The 24,840-nt window shown below is 46.3% G+C and overlaps 1 protein-coding gene across 6 annotated transcripts in view; it reads right to left on the bottom strand.

The window, feature by feature from the left end:
- The window catches only part of LOC115075846 (carcinoembryonic antigen-related cell adhesion molecule 3-like), a 570,763-nt gene that overhangs the window by 483,819 nt on the left and 62,104 nt on the right, over positions 1–24,840 (bottom strand). For 2 of the 6 annotated variants that reach the window (XM_029576699.1, XM_029576700.1), the window contains one exon: positions 23,773–24,126. The exons of 2 other annotated variants lie outside the window; for them this stretch is intronic. In XM_029576699.1, coding sequence (XP_029432559.1) covers positions 23,773–23,775 — 3 coding nt within the window. In that variant the 5' untranslated portion in view covers positions 23,776–24,126. Of the gene's footprint in view, positions 1–18,873; positions 20,014–23,772; positions 24,127–24,840 lie in introns of those variants that run through there. 2 more of the 6 variants (XM_029576698.1, XM_029576697.1) reach the window with 1 other exon arrangement.

Genomic DNA, 24,840 nt, shown 5'->3' with positions numbered 1-24,840 from the left:
GAGCCTGTGTGTATGAATGATTGTATGAGAGAGAGCATGTGACAGTGAGAGCCTGTGTGTATGAATGATTGCATGAGAGAGAGCATGTGAGAGTGAGAGCCTGTGTGTGTGTATGAATGATTGTATGAGAGGGAGCATGTGCCAGTGAGAGCCTGTGTGTGTATGAATAATTGTATGAGAGGGAGCATGTGACGGTGAGAGCTCTGTGTGTGTGTATGAATTTATTTATTTATTTATTTAAAAACTTTTCTATACCGTCGTTTAGTAATGTACCATCACAACGGTTTACATTTAGGCACGAAAAGGTTTGGTTTCTAGGTTATCCATAGTGGGCCAATATTTACGGTTACATAGATCAATAATATAATCTAAATGACAGGTGGGATGAGGTTACCATTTATATGATTGTCAGGATAATCATATATGTGTATACTGTTTCCATTTAATATTTAATTATGAGTAAATAAAATAAAATAATTCTACTTTTTTATGTATATATAGGTGACTTTCAGCTGGAAGTATTTGTTGCTGTTATTCAACGCTCTCACTGTGAAATGCTTTTTTGAATAGCCAAGTTTTTAGGCTTTTCTTGAAGAGTTTTAATTCTTTCATTAGTCTTAGTTCAAGTGGTAATGTGTTCCATAATAATGGTCCTGCCAAAGATAGTGCTCTCTCTCTAACTTGGGTCAACTTTGCTGTTTTGACTGAGGGTATGGTCAGCAGTGCTTTATTGGCTGACCTGAGATTCCTTTGAGGGACATGTAATCGTAGGGCAGTGTTTAGCCAGTCAGCATTTTCATCATTTATTAGTTTATGAATTGTGCATAGTGTTTTAAATTGCACTCTTTGTTCTATTGGGAGCCAGTGTAAATCCGCAAGTGTTTGGGTGATATGATCTCTCCTGCCTTTTCCAGTAAGTATTCTGGCAGCTGAGTTCTGTAGTATTTGCAGTGGTCTGATTGTGGTGTATGGTAATCCTAGGAAAAGTGTGTTACAGTAGTCTGTGCTAGCAAATATTAGTGCTTGTAGTACTGTACGAAAGTGTTCTTGAGTTAACAGGGGTTTTAGTCTTCTAAGTACCATTAGTTTGGAATAGCCTTCTCTTACTTTAATTGATATGTGTTGCTTAAGGCTGAGTTCAGTGTCTATAATTACTCCTAGATTTCTAGCTTTATCAGTTAACTCTACTGTTTTATCATTTTTAAGTTTGATAGGATTCTGGATTTTTACAATGTTTTTTCGTTCGAGGTGTATGAATTCTGTTTTTTCTATGTTAATTACTAGTTCCATTTGGTTTAATAGTTGTTTAATTATGTCAAGGTATAACATTGCAAAGTTTAGTGTTTTCTCAATAGATTCCTCGACTGGTAGAATTAGTTGAATGTCGTCAGCATATATGTAGTGTATGATACCTAGTCCTGCCAGTAGGTGGCAGAGGGGGAGCATGTATATGTTAAATAGAGTTGCTGAGAGTGCTGAGCCCTGGGGGACTCCTGTTTTTAGGTCGATCTTGTCTGATATTGTGTTTTTTAACTGTACCTGGTACGTTCTGTTTGAAAGATAGGATGTGAACCATTCAATTGTTTTCTTTTGTAGTCCTATTTCTTCCAGTCTTTTTAGAAGTATGTAATGGTTTACTGTGTCAAATGCTGCGGACAGATCTAGTAGTATCAAGATGTGGTGTTTTCCACTGTCAAATCCACGTAGTATGTTATCTGTTAAAGAGATTAGTAATGTTTTGGTGCTATAGTGTTTTCTGAAGCCATGTTGTGATGGGTAAAGTATGCTATTTTCGTCTAGATGTTCCGCTAATTGTTTTTGTACTGCTTTTTCAATTAATTTTGCGAGCATAGGTAAGTTTGAAACCGGTCTATAGTTACTTAAAACGTTTGGGTCACTGTTTCTTTTTTTCAGAACTGGTTTGATTATTGCATTTTTCAGTGGGTCTGGCATTACTCCTTCAATGAGAGATGAATTGATTATTTTGGTTATTGTGTAGGAGGTTATATCAGTTAGTTTTTTTATGTCTATGGTGGGAATGGTGTCAATTATATGTGGTGCAGGGTTCAACCTTTTTTGTCATGGATTCTACTTCTGTTTGTGATACCTCATCAAATGTGGAGAATTGTTTCACATCTCTTTTTTGCATTTTTATTTCTTGTTTGGTTAGGGTCGGAATCTTAGCTCTAAAGTTTGTGATTTTGTCTGAGAAATAGTATGCTAGTTCGTTGCATTTGTTTTCTTGTGGGGTTTGGTGTATCTCTGCTTTATCATTGGTCAGGTATTTTACTATGTTGAATAGTGTTCTTGGATTATTTGAGAATTTTTCAATTTTTGAACTAAAGAATTGTTTTTTTGCGTCAAGAATTACTTTTTTATAATAGGCTAGTTGCTTCCTAAATGTGGTTAAGTTATCTGCTGATTTGTTTTTTTTCCACCTCTTTTCTTTTTTTCTCAGATTTTGTTTGATTTCCTTTATTTTTTCGTTGAACCAAGGGTTTTTTTGTTTGGGCTCATGTATTTGCTTTGTTCTTATGGGATTAATTCCGTCTGCTAATTTATTTGTGTTTGTTAGCCATTCTGTTGTTGCGTCTATACAATTTTTGTGGGTAAAATTTTTTAGATGAATGATTGTATGAGAGGGAGCATGTGACAGTGAGAGCCTGTGTGTGTTTATGAATGATTGTATGAGAGGAAGCATGTGACAGTGAGAGGCTGTGTGTGTTTATGAATGATTGTATGAGAAGGAGCATGTGACAGTGAGAGCCTGTGTGTGTGTAAGAATGATTGTATGAGAGGGAGCCTGTGCTTGAGCAAGACAACATGTGGGAGTGAGAGAAGCCTGTGTGTGTGAGAGTCAGACAGCATGTGCCAGTGAGAGACTGTGTGTATGAATGATTTTATATGAGAGAGCATGTGACAGTGAGAGCCTGTGTGCGTGTGTGTGTGTGTGTGTGAGAGAGAAATGCATGTGAGAATTAGAACCTGACTGTGTGTTTGAGGGAAGAAGATAGAGAGAAAAGAAACAGAAAAAAAGACAATATAAAAGGAATTGGCAAAAAAAATAAGAAAGAGAAGGTGGAAAAAAAAGCCTGTGACCAACCAATTAGAAAAAGCAAGCTTACTTACCGTAAACGTTGTTTCCGTAGATAGCACGATGAATTAGCCATGCTGTCATGGGATCTGTCAATCAGATCCGGGAGGCGGAGCTTGTCAAAGCAGAGATCAGAGCTTTGCTCTCTGCGGTTGCGCGTGTGTTCCCAAGCAGGAAAGTAACGGAATCTCCTCAGTCTGTGATTAAGCCTTAGTGTAGTCGAAGACTAGGCGACTGCCAGGGAGGAGGAAGGGTCAGCATGGCTAATTCATCCTGCTTTCTACGGAAAAACCGTTTACGGTAAGCAAACTTGCTTTTTCCCGTCGATAGCAGGGCTGAATTAGCCATGCTGTCATGGGAGTCGCAAGCTCCTGACCATGTTGTTTCTGATATATATGTTTGTACGTGATCTTTGACAGTGTGGCAGTCACCGTGGACAGGAGGATAGAGATTGCAGTATTGCGTGCCCTATCTTCGCATCTGTGGCTGCTTGTTGTCAAGGCAGTAGTGAGATGTGAAGGTATGGAGCGATGACCATGTCGCTGCCTTACAAACGTCTATGGGTTGCACATTCTTTAGGTGTGCCAATGAGGCTGCTACTGCTCTTACTTGGTGAGCTTTAGGCACTGAATGTAGTTGTAGGTTCTGTTTATGGTAACAGCATTTGATGCACTGTGCTATCCAGCTGGAGATGGTGCGTTTAGCTACTGGTAATCCAGGTGCCTTTGGGTCAAAGGAAAGAAAGAGTTGAGAAACACGGAAGTCAGAGTTTGTCCTTTCTTTGTAGTAAGCTAAAGCTCTTTTACAATCTAGTATATGCAGTAGTTTTTCCCTATCATTTGCATGAGGTTTAGGGAAAAAGGTGAGTAATTCCATAGTCTGACTGAGATGGAATTGAGAAACCACTTTTGGTAGGAAGGATGGGTGAGTTCGGAGAACCACCTTTTGGTGATGAAATTGCAAATATGGAGAATAATGGACCAAGGCCTGTAACTCACTAATTCTTCGTGCTGATGTTACTGCAACCAGGAATACTACTTTCCATGTGAGGTATTTAATGTGTGCCGAGTCCATGGGTTCAAACGGGGAAAGCATGAGCTGTTGCAGAACCATGTTGAGGTTCCATGGGACTGGAGGCTTACAGATCGGAGGACGAAGGTGAGTTAACCCCTTAATGAAACGAGAAAGTAAGGGGTAACTGGATATAGGAATATTGTTAACTGATCTATGATATGCCCCTATGGCACTGAGATGAACTCTGATGGATGATGTTGCTAGACCAGCTGTATATAGTGTATGAAGATAATCAATGAGCAACTCAGGTGAACAGTCCAATGGTGGTATACCTTTGGAAGTGCACCAGGTAGAGTAAAGTTTCCATTTATAGTTATAATGTTTTCTTGTGGAGAGTTTCCTGGATTCTAACAAGATGAATTGTGCCGAGGTGGAAACTCCCTGTTCTGTTAAAAGGAGCCTTTCAATCTCCACGCTGTCAAGTGTAGAGATGAGTGTAGTGGGTGTAGAAGCGTCCCTTGATCTTGGCAGAGAAGATCCTGGCGATTCGGTAATCGAATTGGATCCATGATGGATAGTCGGAGGAGGAAACTGTACCACGGTTGCCTCAGCCAAGCCGGGGCTATGAGTATTAGTTGAGCTTTGTCTGCTATGCATTTCTGAATTGTCCTTGTTATGAGTGGTATTGGAGGAAAGGCGTATAGGAGGACTGTCGTCCACAGGATGAGGAAGGCATCTTGAGCGATCCTGAATCGGCTTGGTCTTATCGAGCAGAATGTGGGAACTTGAACATTGATCTCTGTTGCAAAGAGATCTATCGAAGGTGTCCCCCACTGCATGAATATGTCTTGGGCTATTTCTGTATTGAGTGCCCATTCGTGAGGATGAAAGATGCGGCTTAGCTTGTCCGCTCTTGTGTTTGCAACTCCTGGTAGGTAAGTTGCCTGGAGATGTATGCAATTTCGGTGAGCATGTTTGAAGATTGTCAAGGTCTCCTTGCAAAGGGACCATGAACCGGACCCTCCTTGTTTGTTGATGTAAAACATCGCAACTTGGTTGTCCGTGTAGATTATGACCCTGCGTCCTTTCAGGTAATCTTGGAATGCTCGTAATGCATTGCAAATCGCTCTGAGTTTCAATAAGTTTATTTGCAGGTTCTGTTCTGAGATTGTCCATAACCCTTGTGTTTCATAAATCTCGAGATGTGCTCTCCACCCCTTGCGAGACGCATCTGTGGTTAATACTGCGTTGTGAGGAGGAGAACTGAACAATGCTCCTTTGGATAGGGTGGAGTTTAGGAGCCACCATGTTATATCTTTTCTCATTTCGGCAGTCAATGATACCTTCCTGCGTCAATGGTTGCGAGTACTGTTTCCATTGACGTTTCAAGCCCCATTGCAGGTGTTTCATGTGTAGCCTGGTGTTGGGAACCATGAAATTCGCCGCTGCCATGTGGCCGAGGACTACTAAAACTTGTCTCGCTGAAGGTCTCTGAGTATGGTTCAAGGTATGTAACAGAAGACGGAATTGTGATATTCTGTTGTTTGGTAGGAATGCCCGGTTGCAAGTGGTGTCCAGGCATGCTCCTATGAATTGTAGCTGTTGTGTGGGTTGTACGTGTGATTTCTGAAAATTGATCACCAATCCTAACTCTTATAAGCATTGTATCACCTGATGGAGGTGATCGAGTAAGATGTTTGGAGCTGGGGCTATTATGAGCCAATTGTCCAAATATGGAAAATGGTTATACCTTGTTGTCTGAGATGAGCCACCACCACTACCATGCATTTGGTGAACACCCTGGGTGCAGCCAATAGTCCAAAGGGGAGAACTTTGTACTGGTAGTGTTGATGCCTGTAGCAAAAGCATAGGTAACGCCACGAGGATGGATGGATTGGAATGTGTGTGTAAGCATCCTTCACGTCGATGGAACACATCCAATCGTTGGTTTGGATCAGAGGAAGGATTGATTTCAACGATACCATTTTGAATTTCTCTTTGGTCTAGGATGGGGCGAAGGCCACCCGATTTCTTGGGTATAAGGAAGTATGGGGAATAAAATCCTATTGATTGGTTCCCTGGGTAAATTTGTCGAATTGCTTGTTGTTTGCGAAGCAAAGCAATTTCCTCCCCCAGTTGTGGTTGGAAGTTGTGAATCTTGAAAGTAGAAAGATGAGGTAATATGGGTTTTGTGACAAATTGGAGTTGGTAGCCGTGACGTACTATCTCCAAAACCCATTGATCGGATGTTATTCTCTCCCAGGTGGTCAGGAGAATGAATCCTGCTGGGTGGCGCTTGATGTGGTGGTAGTGGCTGGGTAACTAAAAAGATGAAGCCGCTTTCACTGCAGTAGCCGGCTGTTATGCCTGCTGTCTCTGGTTACGTGGTTTACCTCTATGTTGGTTTGAGGTATTCTGTTGTGGAGCAGGACGCTGGTACGTAGGGTAAGCTTGTGTGCGAAAGGATTGGTAATATCTGTAGGGTCTCCTGGCAAATGACTGCCTACGAGTAGATCCAATATAACGACGTGTGGTCGAATAGTTAGGATGTGATATTAATGATTGTACTGTTAGAGCTTCTTCCTTCAGTTTACCCACTGTGTCCTGAAATCGTTCTCCGAACAGGTTATCTCCTGTACATGGGAGGTTCGTTAGTTTCTCGTGCAGATCTTCACATATGGAACTTGAGCGTAACCATGCTAGTCTGCGGGCTGCAATGGCTGTTGCTGATGCCCTAGACGATATTTCATATGCTTCGTAGACTGACCTCAAAAGGTGCAGAGAACACTCTTCCATGTCATGAAGAGGGGGAGGTATCTGATCTGCAGTTGAAGACAACATACCTTTTATAGCTTGTATGCACTCATATAGGTATTGTACCATGTAGAATTGATGGTGCATAATTCGGGCATTCGACATTGAGTTATGGTATATTTTCCTGCCAAACTCATCCAAATATTTGTTGTCTTTGCCTGGTGGATATGAGGAATGTGACTTTGTTTTCTTAAATCTTTGCATCGCCGACTCTACTACAATTGAAGCATGAGGTAATTGTGGTACAGAGTATGGTGATGTTTTCCTCATATGGAATTTTATGTCCGTTTTCCTGGAAACTGCTGCAATTGTGTAAGGCGTTTCCCAGGATTTCAGTAAGACTGAATGCAGGAGCTCTTGTGGTGGAAGAGATGTTGGTTCCCCTGGAGTCTCAAAAATTTTTAGGGGACCAAGGGTTTCTGACCTAGGGTCTGTCTCTTTTTGGACCTCTAGATGCAGTATTGTACCCAATTTTTCTAGAAATTTTGGGTATGTAAGGCCTTCCAGAGGGGAATATGGCTCCTGAGGTTGTTCCTGCGGATCCGATGGGAATCCCGTAGATGATGATGGGGATGTCTGCGGTGAAGGAGAATCATATGATGTATCCTGTTTATAATTTGGTGAAGCTGGTCGGTTTGCTATGGGAGATGTCGGAGGCTCCACCGACTGTTCTCTATTAGTCTGCATCTTATGTTCCGGAGAACTGTCAGCAGCAATATTAGTAATTTTGAATGATGACTGCAGAGTTTCATAAAAACCTGCTAAGGATTGGGATAATTGATAAAATGCCTCTTTTGTACGAGGGGGCATTATTGTACGATCATCTGGTGCTTGTGACTCACATGCTTTAGGGTGCATTGGTGTGGTCTGAGGTAAGGTAGTGTATACTTTATGGTCTTTCTGTTTTTTGTCGCATATGATGTCCCTCGAATCCTCTGAAGCTGTAGAAGCGGTAGAGGAAGCAACTTGTAATTCCTTTGTGTGAGAGAAGGTATTTGAAGTTGGCATATGAGATGATTTAGAAGTCAAAGGGCTTACTTCCCATGTTGCACTTCTCTTTGACAACTTTTTGTGGTGTCGTGTGTACTTATGATAATAGTGTGACGATGAATCTGTATGACTTCTCCGTGAAGACGGTGATCGTTTCCTACGTTTAATTGTAAACTGTCGAATTATCTCTTGACGAGGTGAGGTCATTGATAGAGAGGCTGAAGGAGACCTGTGAGAGGGTCTACATCTTCGTTTCAACTCATTTGGTAAGACATGAGATAGGTGCTCATGTGTCTTATGCGCGGAATTGGATTTATGCGCGGATCTAGACATGTGCGCATATTTTCCTGTTTCCGCGCGCACAAGAGTGATCGGCGCCGATGTCTCTGGCGCCGTGCGCATAGATATGGATGGCGCAGGGCGCACAGGTGGTGTCGGCGCCATGCGCGCAGATGTTTACGGCGCCCTGCGTGTATGGTTTCCTTTGGTTGTGGGCGCGGACAGCTTTAGCGTCCTGCGCGCCGATGTCTTCGGCGTCCTGTGCGCAGAAATCTTCTGCGCCGTGCACACAGGGTCTTCCGGCATCGTGCGCACAAATGTCTTTGACGCCATACGCATAGAAGTGTTGTGCGCTGATACCTCTTCCGGCGCCGAAGTGTTATGTGCCGACACTTTTTTATGCGCAGAGGGCGTCTTAGGCGCAGAAGTTTCCGGCGCTGAGATTTCTGGCACCAATGTGTCCTGCGCTGGCGAGTTTGGCACTATGGATTTCTAAGAATCCGATGGCCTTTGTTGGCTTATCTCCAAGATTGGAGGACTTAGGACCCCACGATGATACCCTCTTTTTTGAGGGAGCCAATAATCTCACAGGGCCAAGTGACGAATGAGCCTCCGATGGCTCCGATGAGGCAAAAAGTTCCTGAAGTCTGTAGGCCCTTTGCTTTAGTGCCCTTGGTGACATCCTGGAGCAAAATTCACAATCTTCCCGATTGTGATCTGGTCCTAGGCATCGGTAACATCGGTTGTGGCCATCTGTGACTGACATTACCTTGCCGCAATTACAGGGTTTAAACCCCGATTTTGACATATTTAATGATTAACTACCTCACTACCTAGATCACTACCTCATAACAACTTCATTCTCTATAAAAGATACTAGCCCGGCTTGCATTCCTTCGTCCTCCTTCACTTACAGGAAAACTTGCTCCCCAGAAGACCTCAACAATCACCTATCACCACAATTACACCAACTGGACCTTACAGATCCGAACTCAGCACTTCGATCATGGAATACCATCACCGAAACTATAGCTAACAAGTTATGCCCTACAATTACAAAAAAACCACACCAGAATTCTTCCAAAAGACAGCCCTGGTTCTCCTCAGAACTAAGAAAGCTCAAACTCCAACTAAGACAAAATGAGGCTAAATGGCGCAAAAACCCAGGAACCAACACCCTTTCAATCTACAAATCATCACTGCACCAATACAAATCAAGCACCTTAAGATCCAAGAGGGACTACTACGCCTCGAAGATACACGACCTCGTATTCGATGCTAAAGCCCTCTTCAGCTATGTAGCCAACCTCACACAATTAAACCAACCAGAGATTGCACATGACCAAGCTCAATCGAAAGCGGAAGAATTAGCTCTATTCTTCAGCAACAAAATCAACAAACTTCTAGCTCAGTTCCCCACTAACCCCATTGATCCACCAACCACTCCCCAACCCTCAATCAACTACACTCGGTTAGAAGAACTTGACGCAGCTTCATCCATTGAAATCCAAGGAATTCTAAGGAAAATGAAACCTTCCTCTCACCCTTCAGATCACATCCCAACTAAACTACTTCTCTCAATTCCAGACTCTATCTCCAAAACACTGGCAGATATCATAAATTGCTCCCTCACACAAGGATTCTACCCTGACAACCTTAAACTAGCCTCACTTAAACCCCTTCTCAAAAAACCAAATCTTGACCCTATTGATCCGAACAACTTCAGACCGATAGCTAACCTCCCCTTCATAGCCAAGATAATGGAAAAATTGGTAAACTCTCGACTCTCTAACTACCTTGAAGACAACAACCTACTATTCCCATCACAATACGGTTTCCGTAAAACCTTAAGCACGGAAGCCCTCCTCATCTCTATGACTGACCACATCATCCTAGGCTTAGACAAAGGACAAGCCTTCCTTCTGATCCTACTCGACCTGTCGTCTGCATTTGACACGGTAAATCACTCCCTTCTCATCAACCAACTAACAGCCATAGGTATTTCAGGCACTGCCCTGTCATGGTTCAGAACCTTCCTCAGCAACAGAGGATACAAGGTGAAGATTCATAATAAAGAATCCTCTCTTCACCCTGTGTCAGTAGGAGTCCCTCAGGGCTCTTCCCTGTCTCCTACCTTGTTTAACATTTATCTATTACCCTTATGTAAACTTCTCACTGACCTCAATCTCAAATACTTCCTCTACGCTGACGATATTCAGGTCCTGATCCCCATCAAGGAGTCGCTCGCAAAAACACTGGCTCACTGGGAAACCTGCCTCCAAAATATCAAACAGCTTCTCACAAGTCTCAACCTGATTCTAAATTCATCAAAAACAGAACTTCTACTCATCACACCAGAAAACAGTTCCCTCACACACACTCATCCTACCTTACCAAATACTACACAAGTGAGAGACCTAGGAGTTCTAATTGACAATCACCTAAACCTGAAAGCTAACATCAACAAAACCACCAGAGACTGCTTTTATAAGCTCCAAGTGCTGAAAAGAATAAGACCTCTGTTCCACACACATGACTTTAGAACAATTCTACAATCAATCATTTTTGCAAAGCTGGACTATTGTAATACCATCATGCTTGGTCTCCCCTCTTCACACACCAAGCCACTGCAAATGGTCCAAAATGCCTCCGCTCGTATACTCACGAACACCAGGAGAAGAGAACACATAACCCCTATCCTGATGGGCCTCCACTGGCTGCCCATCCACTTCAGAATAATCTACAAGGCCATTCTCACCATATTCAAAAATATCCACCAATTAGCCCCAATCGATCTCCATATCCCCCTCCGACTACACCACTCTACAAGACCGACAAGAGATGCTTACAAGGGATCACTTCAAGTACCTTCAACCAAAACCACCAGACACATCACGCTAAGAGATCGGGCCTTCTCCACAGCCGGTCCAACTTTATGGAACTCCATTCCCCCGGATCTTAGAATGGAACCTAGCATCTCAACCTTCAAGAAAAGACTCAAGACGTGGTTGTTCACGCAAGCCTTTCCTAACTCCAATATCATTTAACTCCCTTCAATCATCATGCTTCGCTAGTTATAGCATTAATAACCACCTCTTACAATGTTATCATTTACATATATAATTATCTGATCTTCTTTTTCCTTCTTAATCCAAGTTATTGTTTCCCTGTTACATGTAACTGCTTTTCTGCACTATTGTTCAAATTGTAAAGTTTATTATATTGTGCACCCCTGTTCCTTGTGAACCAGCATGATGGGACTTCTGTCTTGAATGTTGGTATATAAAAAAACTTAAATAAATAAATAAATAAATTAACGCTGAGGAGAAGAACAGCTCCGCTTGCGATCCCGCACGCGGAAAGAACAGATAGGAAAATTAGTTCTTACCTGTTAATTTTCGTTCCTGTAGTACCACGGATCAGTCCAGACAGTGGGTTAAGCCTCCCTTCCAGCAGGTGGAGACAGACCAAAACTGAAAGGACGTCCCACATTAGGACAGACCCTATCCTATAACCCTTCAGTATAACGATTGTCAAAGCAGAAAAAATAACAAAAACCCCACTAGGGTCAAGCAAGTAACCATAAAGCTCAAAGGAGCAACCATGGAACAAGAAGACAAACATGGCATACATATATGCTCTTGCATATACTTGGTATGAAAAATAAGGACCAAGGCTTCCGGTGTAATTGCTCAGTATTCTTGCACAAAAAGATGCGGATCAGAACCTGTAAACCTGCAAGAACAAGCTTCGAGAGGACATAGAAAACGACAGGTAGGGAAGGGCGTCTGGACTGATCCGTGGTACTACAGGAACGAAAATTAACAGGTAAGAACTAATTTTCCTTTCCCTGTACATACCCGGATCAGTCCACACAGTGGGATGTACTAAAGCTTCCCTAAACCGGGTGGGACCGAGCAGTCCCGCTCGAAGCACTTGCCGGCCAAAGGAACCGAACATCGGAGCATGGACATCCAGACGGTAGTGTCGAGCAAAGGTATGCAAGGAGGTCCAAGTGGCGGCCCTACAAATTTCCTGCGGAGAAACAGATTGACTCTCCGCCCAAGAAGTAGCCTGAGAGCGTAGAGAATGAGCCTTCAGGCCCTCAGGAACAGGGCGACCTTGACAGAGATAGGCCAAAGAAATCGCCTCCTTCAGCCACCGGGCAATCATTTATTTATTTATTTATTTATTAAAGGCTTTTATATACCAACTTTCTTGATACAAATCAAATCAACTCGGTTTACATCGAACTAAGCAGTAACTATAAACCAACCACTCAATGAGACAATTTAAAAGGAGCATAAAGTTACATTATAACAAGGATACCTTAACTGGGAGTAGGAAAAAAAGAGAGGGAGAACGAAGATAAAGTAGTATATTCCATAGAGTATGGGAGGGAGGCAAGGAGCCAACCTCATGATAACTTGTATGCGTGATTTAGCATTTGTTTATTTACATAAGTGATGGAACAATTCTAAGTCAGGCTGTTGGGCTAGAGGCAGGGAAGGCTCGGCAGAACAGCCATGTCTTTAGTTTCTTTTTAAAAGTTAGTAGACAAGTTTCCTGCCTGAGGTCCAGAGGCATGGCGTTCCAGATGGAGGGACCTGTGATAGAGAACGTCCTGTCTCTGATGTTTGAATGGTGTACAATTTTGACTGGAGGAACATGTAAGGAATCCCTTGTAGGCATCCCTTAAGGGTCTGGCCGTCAAGTGCAATTTGAGAGGGTGTAGCAGATCAAGAGGGGTCTGATGGTGAATATTTTTGTGGATAATTGTGAGTGATTTATGGAGAATCCTGAAGTTTACTGGGAGCCAGTGAAGATCTTTTAGAATGGGAGAAATGTGCTCTCCGATTGGTATTCGTCAAAATTCTCGCCGCTGCGTTTTGGAGCAACTGGAGGGGTTTTATGGTAAAAGCCGGGAGACCTTGCAATAGTGGTCTTAGAAGCTTGCTTACCTCGGCTGGTGGTCTTAGAAGCTTGCTTACCTCGGTTAGGACCACTCCAGAGGACAAAAAGATGGTCTGAAACACGACAGGCATTGGTAACCTGAAGATAGCGGAGCAGAACCCGTTTGACATCTAGCCGACGGAGATCACCCGCCCGTGGATCCCGGAATCTCCTCTGGAGAAAACGCTGGGAGTTCTACCGACTGATTAACATGGAATGTGGTAACAACCTTTGGCAAGAAGGAGGGCACCGTCTTAAGGGAGACCCCTGAATCGGAAAAACGCAGGAAGGGCTCCCGACAGGACAATGTATAAATCTCGGAGATCCGCCGAGCAGAGGAGATAGAGACCAGGAAAACAGTCTTTAGTGTGAGGTCCTTTAGCGTAGCGTGGCGGAGGGGTTCGAACGGAGCCGTGCAGAGAGCCCGAAGGACCAGATTTAGATTCCACGAGGTACAAGTAGCACGAGAGGGGGGACGGAGATGTTTAACGCCCCTGAGGAACCGAACGATGTCCGGGTGGCCCGCTAGGGAATGACCTTCCACCCGACCCAGGAGAGAGCCGAGCGCAGAGACCTGCACATGCCAAGAAATGAAAGGCCCTTGGAGAGACCCTTCTGAAGGAAAGAGAGAACCACCGAGACAGAGGCAGAGCGGGCAGGAATACCCAATTCCGCACAAGCAGACTCAAAGACCTTCCAGATGCGCACGTAGGCCAGGGAAGTGGACTGTTTGCGGGCCCGCAGTAAGGTGGAGATGACCTCCTCCTTATACCCCTTGCGCCTCAGGCATCACCGTTCAAAAGCCAGGCCGCTAGACAGAAGCGATCGGCCTGGTCGAAAAATACAGGCCCCTGTCGGAGGAGCCGGGGTAGATGACCGAGGCGCAGGGGTCCGTCCGTCGCAAAGTTGATGAGATCTGCGAACCACGGTCTTCGCAGCCACTCGGGAGCTACCAGAATCACCGGTCCCCGGTGGAGTTCGATTCGTCTGAGAACTTTTCCCACCAGGGGCCACGGAGGAAACACGTACAGGAGAACGTCTGCTAGCCAAGGCAGGGCCAGAGCGTCCAGCCCTCTGAGCCGTGCTTCCTCCAGCGGCTGAAGAACCGATTGGACTTGGCATTGCGCAGAGTCGCCATGAGGTCTAGGTGAGGGGGACCCCACCTGTTCACTATCAGAGCCATGGCCGCATCTGAAAGCTCCCACTCCCCCGGGTCGAGGGATTGCCGGCTGAGGAAGTCGGCCTGAATATTCTCCTTGCCCGCAATGTGGGAGGCCGCTAAGCACTGCAGATGCCGTTCCGCCCAGGTGAAGAGATGGCTGGCTTCCAGAGCCACCAGAGGGCTGCGAGTGCCCCCCTGGCGATTGATGTAGGCCACCGTGGTGGAGTTGTCGGAGAGGACTCTCACCGCCTTGCTGCGAAGAAGGGGAAGGAACTCCTGCAGGGCCAGGCGTAACACCAGGGTCTCCAAACGATTGATGTGCCAGCGAGACTGAGTCGGGGACCAGGTGCCCTGGGTGGACTGGGAGAGGCACACCGCGCCCCAGCCCGAGAGACTGGCATCCGTGGTCACTATCGTCCACTGCGGCGCTTCGAGGGGCATCCCCTGAAGGAGATGAGGCAGGGAGAGCCACCACTGCAAGTCGCCGACTGTAGAGGCCGAGAGCGGGAGAACTATGTGGAACTGCTCCGACACCGGCTGCCAGCGGGACAGCAAAGCTTTCTGTAACGGACGCATATGAGCAAAAGGCCAAGGGACAAGGTCTATGGTGGAGGCCATGGATCCTAGGACCTGCAGGTAGTCCCAGGCCATTGGAGAAGATAAGGCCACCAGGTTCTGGATCTGCTCGATTAGCTTGAGAGCGCGCGCCCACAGTAGGAAAACCTTGCCGACTCGGGTGTCGAAGTGGGCCCCCAAGAACTCTAACTCCTGGGAGGGCTGAAGGTTGCTCTTGGCGAAGTTTACTATCCACCCGAGGGAAGTGAGAAGAGCTAACACTCGATCCACCGCCTGGCAACAGGAGGCCGCTGATTTGCCCTAATGAGCCAGTCGTCCAGATAGGGATGAACAAGAATCCCTTCCCGGCGCAGCACCGCCGCGACCACCACCATGACCTTTGTGAAGGTGCGCGGCGCCGTCACGAGACCGAAAGGCAGCGCCCGAAACTGGAAGTCCCGATTGAGGATGTGGAAGCGAAGATACTTCTGGTACTCACGGTGAATAGGGATATGGAAATACGCCTCCGCGAGATCGAGCGAAGCGAGAAACTCTCCGGGACGAACCGCCGCTATGACCACTCGCAGGATTTCCATGCGGAAGTGAGGAACTCGTAAGGCCCGATTGACCCTCTTAAGGTCCAGGATTGGACGAAAAGACCCGTGCTTTTTGGGAACGATGAAGTAAATAGAATACTGGCCGGCGCCAAGCTCCCTCTCCGGGACTGGGACCACTGCACCCAGATCCAGGAGCTTGGCGAGAGTTTGTTCCACCGCGTCCTTCTTGGACTGTCCGCATGGCGAGAAGAGAAAAAGATCCGGAGATCGCGAACAATCTCGAAAGCCTATCCGTCCCTGATAATGTCGAGGACCCACTGGTCCTACGTGATTTTGACCCATTCCTCGAGAAACAGGGAGAGGCGACCGCCAAGGCAAGGGACCGAGGAATGAGTCAGCTGAACTTCATTGCGTGGCAGGCTTGGGGGTGGCACGCGCAGGCTGGCCCTCACAAAAGGACTGCGACCAGGACTGATCTTCTAGCGATCCTCCCTGAACAGCATCTTACCTTTAAAAGGCAGCGTACCTAACCAGGCTTTGGAAGACTGGTCAGCCGACCAATTGCAGAGCCAGAGAAGCCTCCGGGCAGACACCGCTGAAGCCATCGCTTTCGCCTGAACACGGACTAGATCGTAGAGAGTGTCCGCCCCATACGCTATTACGGCTTCAAGACGCTCAGCCCGCTCCGCCTCTGCTGGCGGAAGCTCCTGGGCGCAGAGTAATTGTTGGACCCAGCTGAGGCCGGCTCTCAGCATGAGACTGCTGCAGCAAGTCGCCCAGACTCCAAGAGCCAAGACTTCGAAGATGCGCTTCAAGTGAGATTCCAGCTTGCGATCCTGTGCATCCTCGAGAGCAGTCGATCCCTCTACCGGAATCGTAGTATGTTTGGTGACCGCGGAGACATAAGAATCGACCGCGGGATACTTCAGCAATTCCAGACCTTCCTCTGGGAGGGGATAGAGTTTGTCCATGGCACGCCCCACCCAGAGAGCCCCCTCAGTGGCTTCCCACTCCCATAGGATCAGGAGCTTAAGCATGGGATGAAATGGAAAAGCGGTAGCCGGGGCCCAGAGCCCCCCAAGGACCAGATTCATATCCTTGGGCAGGGAGTCCATCAGATTATCCATGGTGGGACCCTCCAAGGACAATTCCTGCAGGTCGAAAGGGATGAGGGGCTCCAATTCCTCTTTACGGAATAGATGCAGGGCTCTGGGATCATCTCCCTCTAGAGGGGGGGAATCCACCGCATCCGGAGAGGCGGCGGGGTCCGGGACCCCAGGAACCACCCGCACCCGAACCGGCCCCCGGGGCTCCGCAGCCGGGCCAGTAGTCAACGGCGCGGAGAGGGCAGCCCACAAGAAATGCAGGCTGCCTGCCGCGGCATAGCAGAGCCGCAACTGAAGAAAAAAAAGTAGAAAAAAAGCTTTGATTGACAGCCTGCAGGCCCGGAGTGAGCAGGAGGGAAACCTGCTGACTCCTGCTGTCTGGCTGCCGGTTCAAGGCCTGCGAGGACCAGAAAAAAAAAAAAATACTGGTCTACTGCTGCAATAAGTCAGAGGTAGGGGAATACCTGCGACTTATTAAACTTTTAAGGTTTTACCTAATTTTTTTCTTTTTTTTTACTGAGCGCAGCAGCGGGATCTAAACCCTCTCGGCAGCCAGATGGGGAGGAGACGAGCCCCAGAGAGACTCGGTCCCCACACTGGAAGCGATCACGGACCCAGGCTATGCAGCGCACAAGGGGCAAAGCCCCCCTGAGTCCGGCAAGAGCAGGGAGACGGAGCCGTCTCCCTCACAGAAGAAAAACACTAAGGACAAAAGAAGCACTTTTTTTTTTTTTTTTAAAGGAATAAACCAAGAAGTACTTGCTTGAACCTAAGAAAGAAGAAGAAGAAAAGGCTGACTAGCCTAAGGCAGAGAACCGAAGGGGAGCTGCTACACCTGCTGGAGACAGACGAATACTGAATGGTTATAGGATAGGGTCTGTCCTAATGTGGTCTGTCTCCACCTGCTGGAAGGGAGGCTTAACCCACTGTCTGGACTGATCCGGGTATGTACAGGGAATGAGGAGATTCCGTTACTTTCCTGCGTGGGAACACACACGCAGCCGCAGAGAGCAAAGCTCTGATCTCTGCTTTGACAAGCTCCACCTCCCGGACCTGATTGACAGATCCCATGACAGCATGGCTAATTCAGCCCTGCTATCTACGGGAAAACTAAGATCAGACAGCAAAGGTAAGAAAAAAAAAATTACTTTTTAGTGATTGGCACATGTAATCTTTGGGAATGTTATAGTTTATTAAGTTTTTCACATTTATTACAATCATGAAAAAAAACATAACTCATGACCAAATATCCCTAAGAGATAAAACAACAAGTACAAACAAATATTCCCTTATTTGGCATAACCATAATTGGGGGAGACAATTAAGTAATATAAAAATAATAAACAAAACATTGTTTATAAATACTCATAATAAACTCATAGGGGAGGTAGTGGAGCATTTTATTTATTGGAACGTCTGTCTCCAAGTTCACTGCTTGACTCTTATTAATTAGAAATGTTTCCAAATGTGTCGGATCACTGAATCCAAACTTCTTTCCTTGATAATTAATAAGACAAGTACAAGGAAATTTTAAGAAAAACGTAGCGCCCAGCGCCACCACTCTAGGCTTCAAGGAAAGGAAATATTTCCTTCGAGCCTGGGTGGTGCGAGCTACGTCCGGGAATATTTGGATTTTCTGTCCGCAAAAGGAAATATTTCTATTTAGAAAATACTTTTTGAACAGAACATCTTTGTCTAATTCTGCAATAAAAGAGACAAATAGAGTTGCCCTATTTTCAATTATATCCAATGACTCTTCCAGAAACGTTGTAACTCCCAGGGTTGCATCCCTACTCTGTAAAGAGTTGGATGCAGCCTTTTTTGTAAAGTAATAAATTTTGGATAGCCTAGGAATATCTTTCTCATCATAATTTAATATCTCCTTTAAGAATTTTTAAAACATTTCCATGGGGGATAGTAACCGTGTTATAGGGAAATTAAGTATTCTCAGATTTCTAATTCTCATTAAATTTTCAGTAGCCTCAATTTCTCTATGCATGGATAAACTATCCCTCATGAAAACGCCTTCTGAATTAGACAATAATTGCATCTTAGTATTCATACCACTTATATTCTTTTCACACTCTTCTATCTTTTTCTTTTGTTCTAATAAAGCAGTTCTATTATCATTTATAACAGATGAGTACTATTCATCATAGTTATATTTTTATCAAGCTTAGACATCATACTCCATAAATCTAATAAAGTAATATTTTCTGGAATTATACCAGTATTACTCTCTTCAGAAATTAAAGGCAGGGCTAATATTGGATTTCTTATAGGCAATACATTTACCTCTCCGGGTGTTTCGGCCAATAATGGGCCTATCACCCTTTGATCAGGTCCTACCTCATTTCCAGCCATTACAGCTAATGGGGAGCTGGATGGCTGGGGTGGAGACGTCGGTCCCTCGCCTGGACTTAGGGAGGCTTGAGATATACCTCCCAAACTGTCCATTTCTGGCGCTTGCATCTGTCGTAAAACATGATGGTCCATTGGGCCTCTTCTTTGCTGACTTGAGACAGGTGAGGAAGTGAACACCTTTGCCTTCCTTTTCCTCCCCATTAAGAAAGTAGTTGGGAAGTTAGGGTTCTGTCCAGACTCCAGACTTCTCCGGACTAAGCCGGACCAAGCCAAAGGGGCGCGCGCGGCTTAGGCGGTGCACCGCCGAAGTTAAAGGGGCTAACCCCGCCTCCTTCGCGTCATCCAGTGGCGCCTGTCTTACTTGCACACACCTGAAAAATGATGAAAAAAACACAGGTCCCACAAACAGGGTAAGTCTGGGCTTCAGCCAGGAGCCCTTCTCCACTTCCTTCCCTCACTCCCCAGATCAATTCCGCCGCGACGCCGAAGTTAAAGGGGCTAACCCCGCCTCCTTCGCGTCATTCAGCGGCGCCGGTCTTACTTGCACACACCTGAAAAATGATGAAAAAAACCACAGGTCCCGCAAACAGGGTAAGTCTGGGCTTCAGCCAGGAGCCCTTCTCCACTTCCTTCCCTCGCTCCCCAGATCAATTCCGCCGCGACGCCGAAGTTAAAAGGGCTAACCCCGCCTCCTTCGCGTCATCCAGTGGCGCCGGTCTTACTTGCACACACCTGAAAAATGATGAAAAAAACACAGGTCCCACAAACAGGGTAAGTCTGGGCTTCAGCCAGGAGCCCTTCTCTACTTCCTTCCCTCGCTCCCCAGATCAATTCCGCCGCGACGCCGAAGTTAAAGGGGCTAACCCCGCCTCCTTCGCGTCATTCAGCGGCGCCGGTCTTACTTGCACACACCTGAAAAATGATGACAAAAAACACAGGTCCCGCAAACAGGGTAAGTCTGGGCTTCAGCCAGGAGCCCTTCTCCACTTCCTTCCCTCGCTCCCCAGATCAATTCCGCCGCGACGCCGAAGTTAAAGGGGCTAACCCCGCCTCCTTCGCGTCATCCAGCGGCGCCGGTCTTACTTGCACACACCTGAAAAATGATGAAAAAAACACAGGTCCCGCAAACAGGGTAAGTCTGGGCTTCAGCCAGGAGCCCTCCACTTCCTTCCCTCGCTCCCCAGATCAATTCCGCCGCGACGCCGAAGTTAAAGGGGCTAACCCCGCCTCCTTCGCGTCATCCAGCGGCGCCGGTCTTACTTGCACACACCTGAAAAATGATGAAAAAAACACAGGTCCTGCAAACAGGGTAAGTCTGGGCTTCAGCCAGGAGCCCTTCTCCACTTCCTTCCCTCGCTCCCCCCAAATAGCACTTTCTCTATGCGGATCTCACAATGTATGAGATCAGCTTGGAGAAAGTGGAAGCCCACAGGGCCTGCACAGAGGAGGCAGCAGAATGGGCTTCAGTGTCAGTAGCAGCAATCGGCACCTCCCCAATAGCCATGTGGCAGCAGTGACAATGGCAGCAGAGGAATGAGAGAGGTTCCGAGGTTGCTAGTAAAAGAGAGGGGAGTCTGCCTTTAGTGTGTACATGTGTATGAATGGGACTCTGCCTGGGGGTGTATGTGTGTGAATGCATGGGTGCCTGCCTGGGGGTCTGTGTTTGTGAGAATGAATGTGTGCATGCCTGGGGGATGGGGAGGGAGTGGTGTGAAAATGAATGGGAGCCTGCCTGGGGGTCAGTATGTGTGTATGAGAATGACTGGGAGCTTGCCTGGGTGTGTGTGTTTGTGAGTATGTGAGGGAGCCAGTGAGTGTGAGAGCATGAGTGTGTATGAGAAAATCCAAGGGAGTAAGAGTTTGTGTGTGGAGGGGGAGAGAGTGTCTTAGAGCCTGAGAGTGTGTCAGTGTCAGTGAGAGCGAGAGGTTATGGTGGATATAAGAGCATGAATGTGTATGTATGTGACAATGTTTGTGTGAGAGAGAATGGACATGTGAGTATGTGTGAAAGAGAGAGGATAACCTCCTAATCCTCGACAATATCAGGGTGACTGGAAATCATGAGCTCCCACAGAAGGGGACAGCAGGGCTTTTAAAAATCCTTATTAGTTTTAATTATTGAATATTATTTGATGTCTGCTCTTTTTAAAATATTTTATTGGTGTTATATACAAATTTTTGAAAATTTCCCTGAGTTAAATTACTGGAGGTTCTATTCATCAGCAGTTTTGAAATATATATTTTTAGTATGATTTTCCTATTGTGATGTTTTATAGTTCTTGATTTTATTGTTTGATGTTTTATGAGGAATGATGGTATCTTCTGTTTTTCCATTGCTGCATTACATACAGTCTAACTTGTTGTGATTTCCAGTTCAGTTTGTCTGTGCATATTTTATGGTCCCTTTATTCTGTATTTGGTGACTCACCAAACTGTATGTGTAATTGGGTACCCATGGAACAGTATGGAGAAAAATCCCCCGGGCCACTATTTTCCCCACAATCCGCCCCTGACCACATCCAGGACCGCATGGAAAGGCAGCGCGGTAGGCTCGGACGAAACCTCGAAGATCTTCAAGATGCCGAGGACTTCTTCCCTAGGGTTTGGTAATTTCTTAGTCTCCATCTTGAGCAGAACCCTCGTCTTCTCTATGAACCTGGAGTAAGAGAGATCCTCAGGTGACAAGGATGGCTCCGGAGGTTCCTCAGGTGGGTTGGTTGGAATGCCCGTAGAAGAACCTGGAGAAGTAGGCAGGGAGTCAAGTGGCTCCAAGCTCGGCTGTGGTGACAACTGCCGGTGAGACACCCTCTCTTCCTGTTAACTATGTTGCAAAGGGGGGGGGGGGGGGGGGGGGATTCACCCAGCAGGGACAACTTAGAGGCGGAAGCCTCCCAGTACCTGATTTCAGGGAGATGAAGAAATTGTTAAGAATCTCTGAAATCTGAGACATCGCCTGGGAGGCTAGGCCACTTCAGCAGTGGTACGTTGCTCCTTTAATGCTTTATCCGTCAACCGCTCTTTGCCCTGGGCAGACTGGGATCTTTTGGGCCCTGTAGGTATTGCAGCCAGAAGGATGTTGGAGGTAGTTCTTGGAGGAGAAGTCCATTACCTGCTATTAATCAAGTTAACTTAGGGAATAGCCACTGCTATTAATTGCATCAGTAGTATGGGATCTTCTTAGTGTTTAGGCAATTGCCAGGTTCTTGTGGCCTGGTTTGGCCTCTGTTGGAAACAGGATGCTGGGCTTGATGGACCCTTGGTCTGACCCAGCATAGCAATTTCTTATGTTCTTATGTAGTCCCCTAGTTATGATGTGCCGCTGGCTCAACTGCGCTGGACGGTCTGTGCTTCTTTGATAAGGGCTCTTGAAGCTGGGGCGAACGTTTCTTTTTTCAGGAGACTGACAGATCCAATTATACTCTGCGATGAACCCAAGAAGCCCTCCGACAAGGGAGAATCCGAGAGCGTGCCCACCTCCAAAAAACCTATTCCCTGTAGTTCCTCTGGCATAGACAATCTGAAGGTCCAGCTGAGGTTTTTGGGTTGATGTGGGCAGAGTTTGGGAAGGTTTGCTCTGTACAGATTCTGTCTGTGTCTTTCAGCTTGAAGTGTGCATCATCGGCGTTGCATGCATCGTGGGCCTGCGTGCTGAGTCATGGACCTGCATCGACGCTTTTTTAGCGGCTAGTTGCGTTGATAGAAGCCTTCCACTTTGGAGCGTTGTGGCCCCTTGACACATCACTGCGTCGTGTGTCGGGATCAGCAGTCTTTAATGCAAGTGCCAGATCCTTTGGGCGTGGAGCATCTTCCTTGCCTTAGTGCGACGCATGCTTTGATGCAGACATCCTCGTATCATGGCCACTTGCCGACACTGACCCCGGCATCCAACCAGGTGCCACATTTCCCAATGCCCGATGCTTTGGTGGGTCATGGGGGGATGGGAATCTCGGGGCACTTGACCCACCACTCAGCTCTGACTTGTTTGCTTACCCTGGGGTTCCAGGGAAGAAGCCCTCTTCTTTTCCTCTGGGTGATCCGGGAGCACTGCCCCAGGGACAAGTGGAACAAATGGCGCTCCGACAATAGGGCATAGGAAACGGCATCTTTGTCCCACAGACACGTAATTGTGCGCACTGCCTCTGGGCCCTGGACGACATACGACCACAGTCCCGACAGTAGGACTGGTCATGCTCAGGCCCCAGAAAGATATAACTATAGTTATGCCCATCGGTGATGGACATAACCTTACCGCACTGGCAGTACTTGAAGCCAGGTGGTTTGGGGGCCACGGTAGCACTGAAAAGTACTGGTTTTTGTTTGTTTTTTTTTAAGAAAAAAATCTCCAAGGAGAAAGGAGAGAAGAACTCTGCATATGGTTAGCAGCATGGAAAAACAAGACTGAGGAGAAGATGGCGATTGCGCAGGAAGATGCGTGTAGCCACACAAAGCCAAAGCTCTGCGATCTCGAGAGAAGTGCCTCTTCAAGGCCGCTGGAGGACATCCCAGACAGCATGGCTAATTCAGCTCTGCTATTGATAGGAAAAATTGTTTTAAAGTTTTACAGAAAAATTAGAGCGAGAGAGACAGGCACACATCTGCTGGTACTCAGATGAAAAAAGACTGAGGAGGCTCACAAGGCAATGCCCACGCAGGAACTCCCATACATGATCAGTAGAACAAAAAGCTTTACTAACTAAGAGAAACTTGCTGGGCAGACTGGATGGACCATTTGGTCTTTTTTCTGCCATCAATACTATGCTATTATGTTGTGTCACCGGATGAAGTCACCAACATGTGATGGATAATTCAGCCTTGCTTATCAACAGAAAACAGATCCCAAGCTATTTTAATAGATGGTGCACGGATACACATATAAGTACTTACCATTATTAATCTTCAGTTTCACAGAAGCCCGGGCAGCATTAACACCCTGAACCTTCAGAATATAGTTGCCTGAATCATATGCAAGTGCTGGATCAATCTGTAAGTTGCAGTTTGGAAACACAGTTATTCGTTTATTGAACTTGACTCCAGGTTTAGTAGTTGGATTAGCACTTAGAATGAAACTGAGAATCTGATTATCTGGAGAGGTGTTTGTCCCATTGTACCAGTCAAAGCTTCGTATGCGTTCTCCTGAATACTTGACTGACAGAATGATACGGTCTCCCACTCTGGGTTTCTCTGGTTGCACTTTAATAGATATCTCAGCCGTCACTTGAATCAATAAAATGAGGATAGCTAAGGAGAAAGAAAGGTAAGTGCTGTAGGTTATCAAAACATCTATGGAAGTTCAATAGTTGCAGCAAAGTCACTAAAAAAGCCAGTGGGCCATACTCTAGAGCATAGGTCCCTGCATTATGGCCCATGGGCTATATCCAGCCTGCCAAGCATTTATTTGACATGTCAGGGCTCTAACAATAGGTTGCTTGGTAGCCTAGAGCTATGATCATAGAATGTGGCTAGCAGTGTGCACAATGGGAATGCTAAGCATATACACATGCTCTTTCAATGTCCCTGCGATGTGTGATCAGCCACAATCTGCCACTAGCAGCTGGGAGTACATGATAAACTGATGACACAGAGGTAGAATGATTGAGTCTGGAGAAGCACTGAGGAGGAATGACCGAGGCTGAGGGGGACACTGAGAAGGAATGACCGAGGCTGGGATACATTGAAATGGAATGATTAAGGCTAGGAGTTCTGAGGGGGAATGATTGAGGCTGGGAGACACTGAGACAGGATGATTGAGGCTAGACGTAATACTGAGGTTGAATGAATATGGAGGAGCAATGGGGAAGAATGATTGAGGCTGGGGGAAAATGATAGTTTGAGGGAAACTGATGAGGAATAATTGAGGCTTTGGGGCACTGAAGAATAATTGAGCTTAGAGGGGCACTGAGGAGAAATGAAAGGCTGGGCAGGACACTGAGGCGGGAAGACTTAGAGGGGAAA

This window comes from Rhinatrema bivittatum, chromosome 14 (genome assembly GCF_901001135.1).
Source record: "Rhinatrema bivittatum chromosome 14, aRhiBiv1.1, whole genome shotgun sequence".
In the NCBI taxonomy this organism is placed as follows: domain Eukaryota; kingdom Metazoa; phylum Chordata; class Amphibia; order Gymnophiona; family Rhinatrematidae; genus Rhinatrema; species Rhinatrema bivittatum.
The sequence above is the reverse complement of the archived record's forward strand: the minus strand, read 5'-3'. Positions and strand labels throughout refer to the sequence as shown.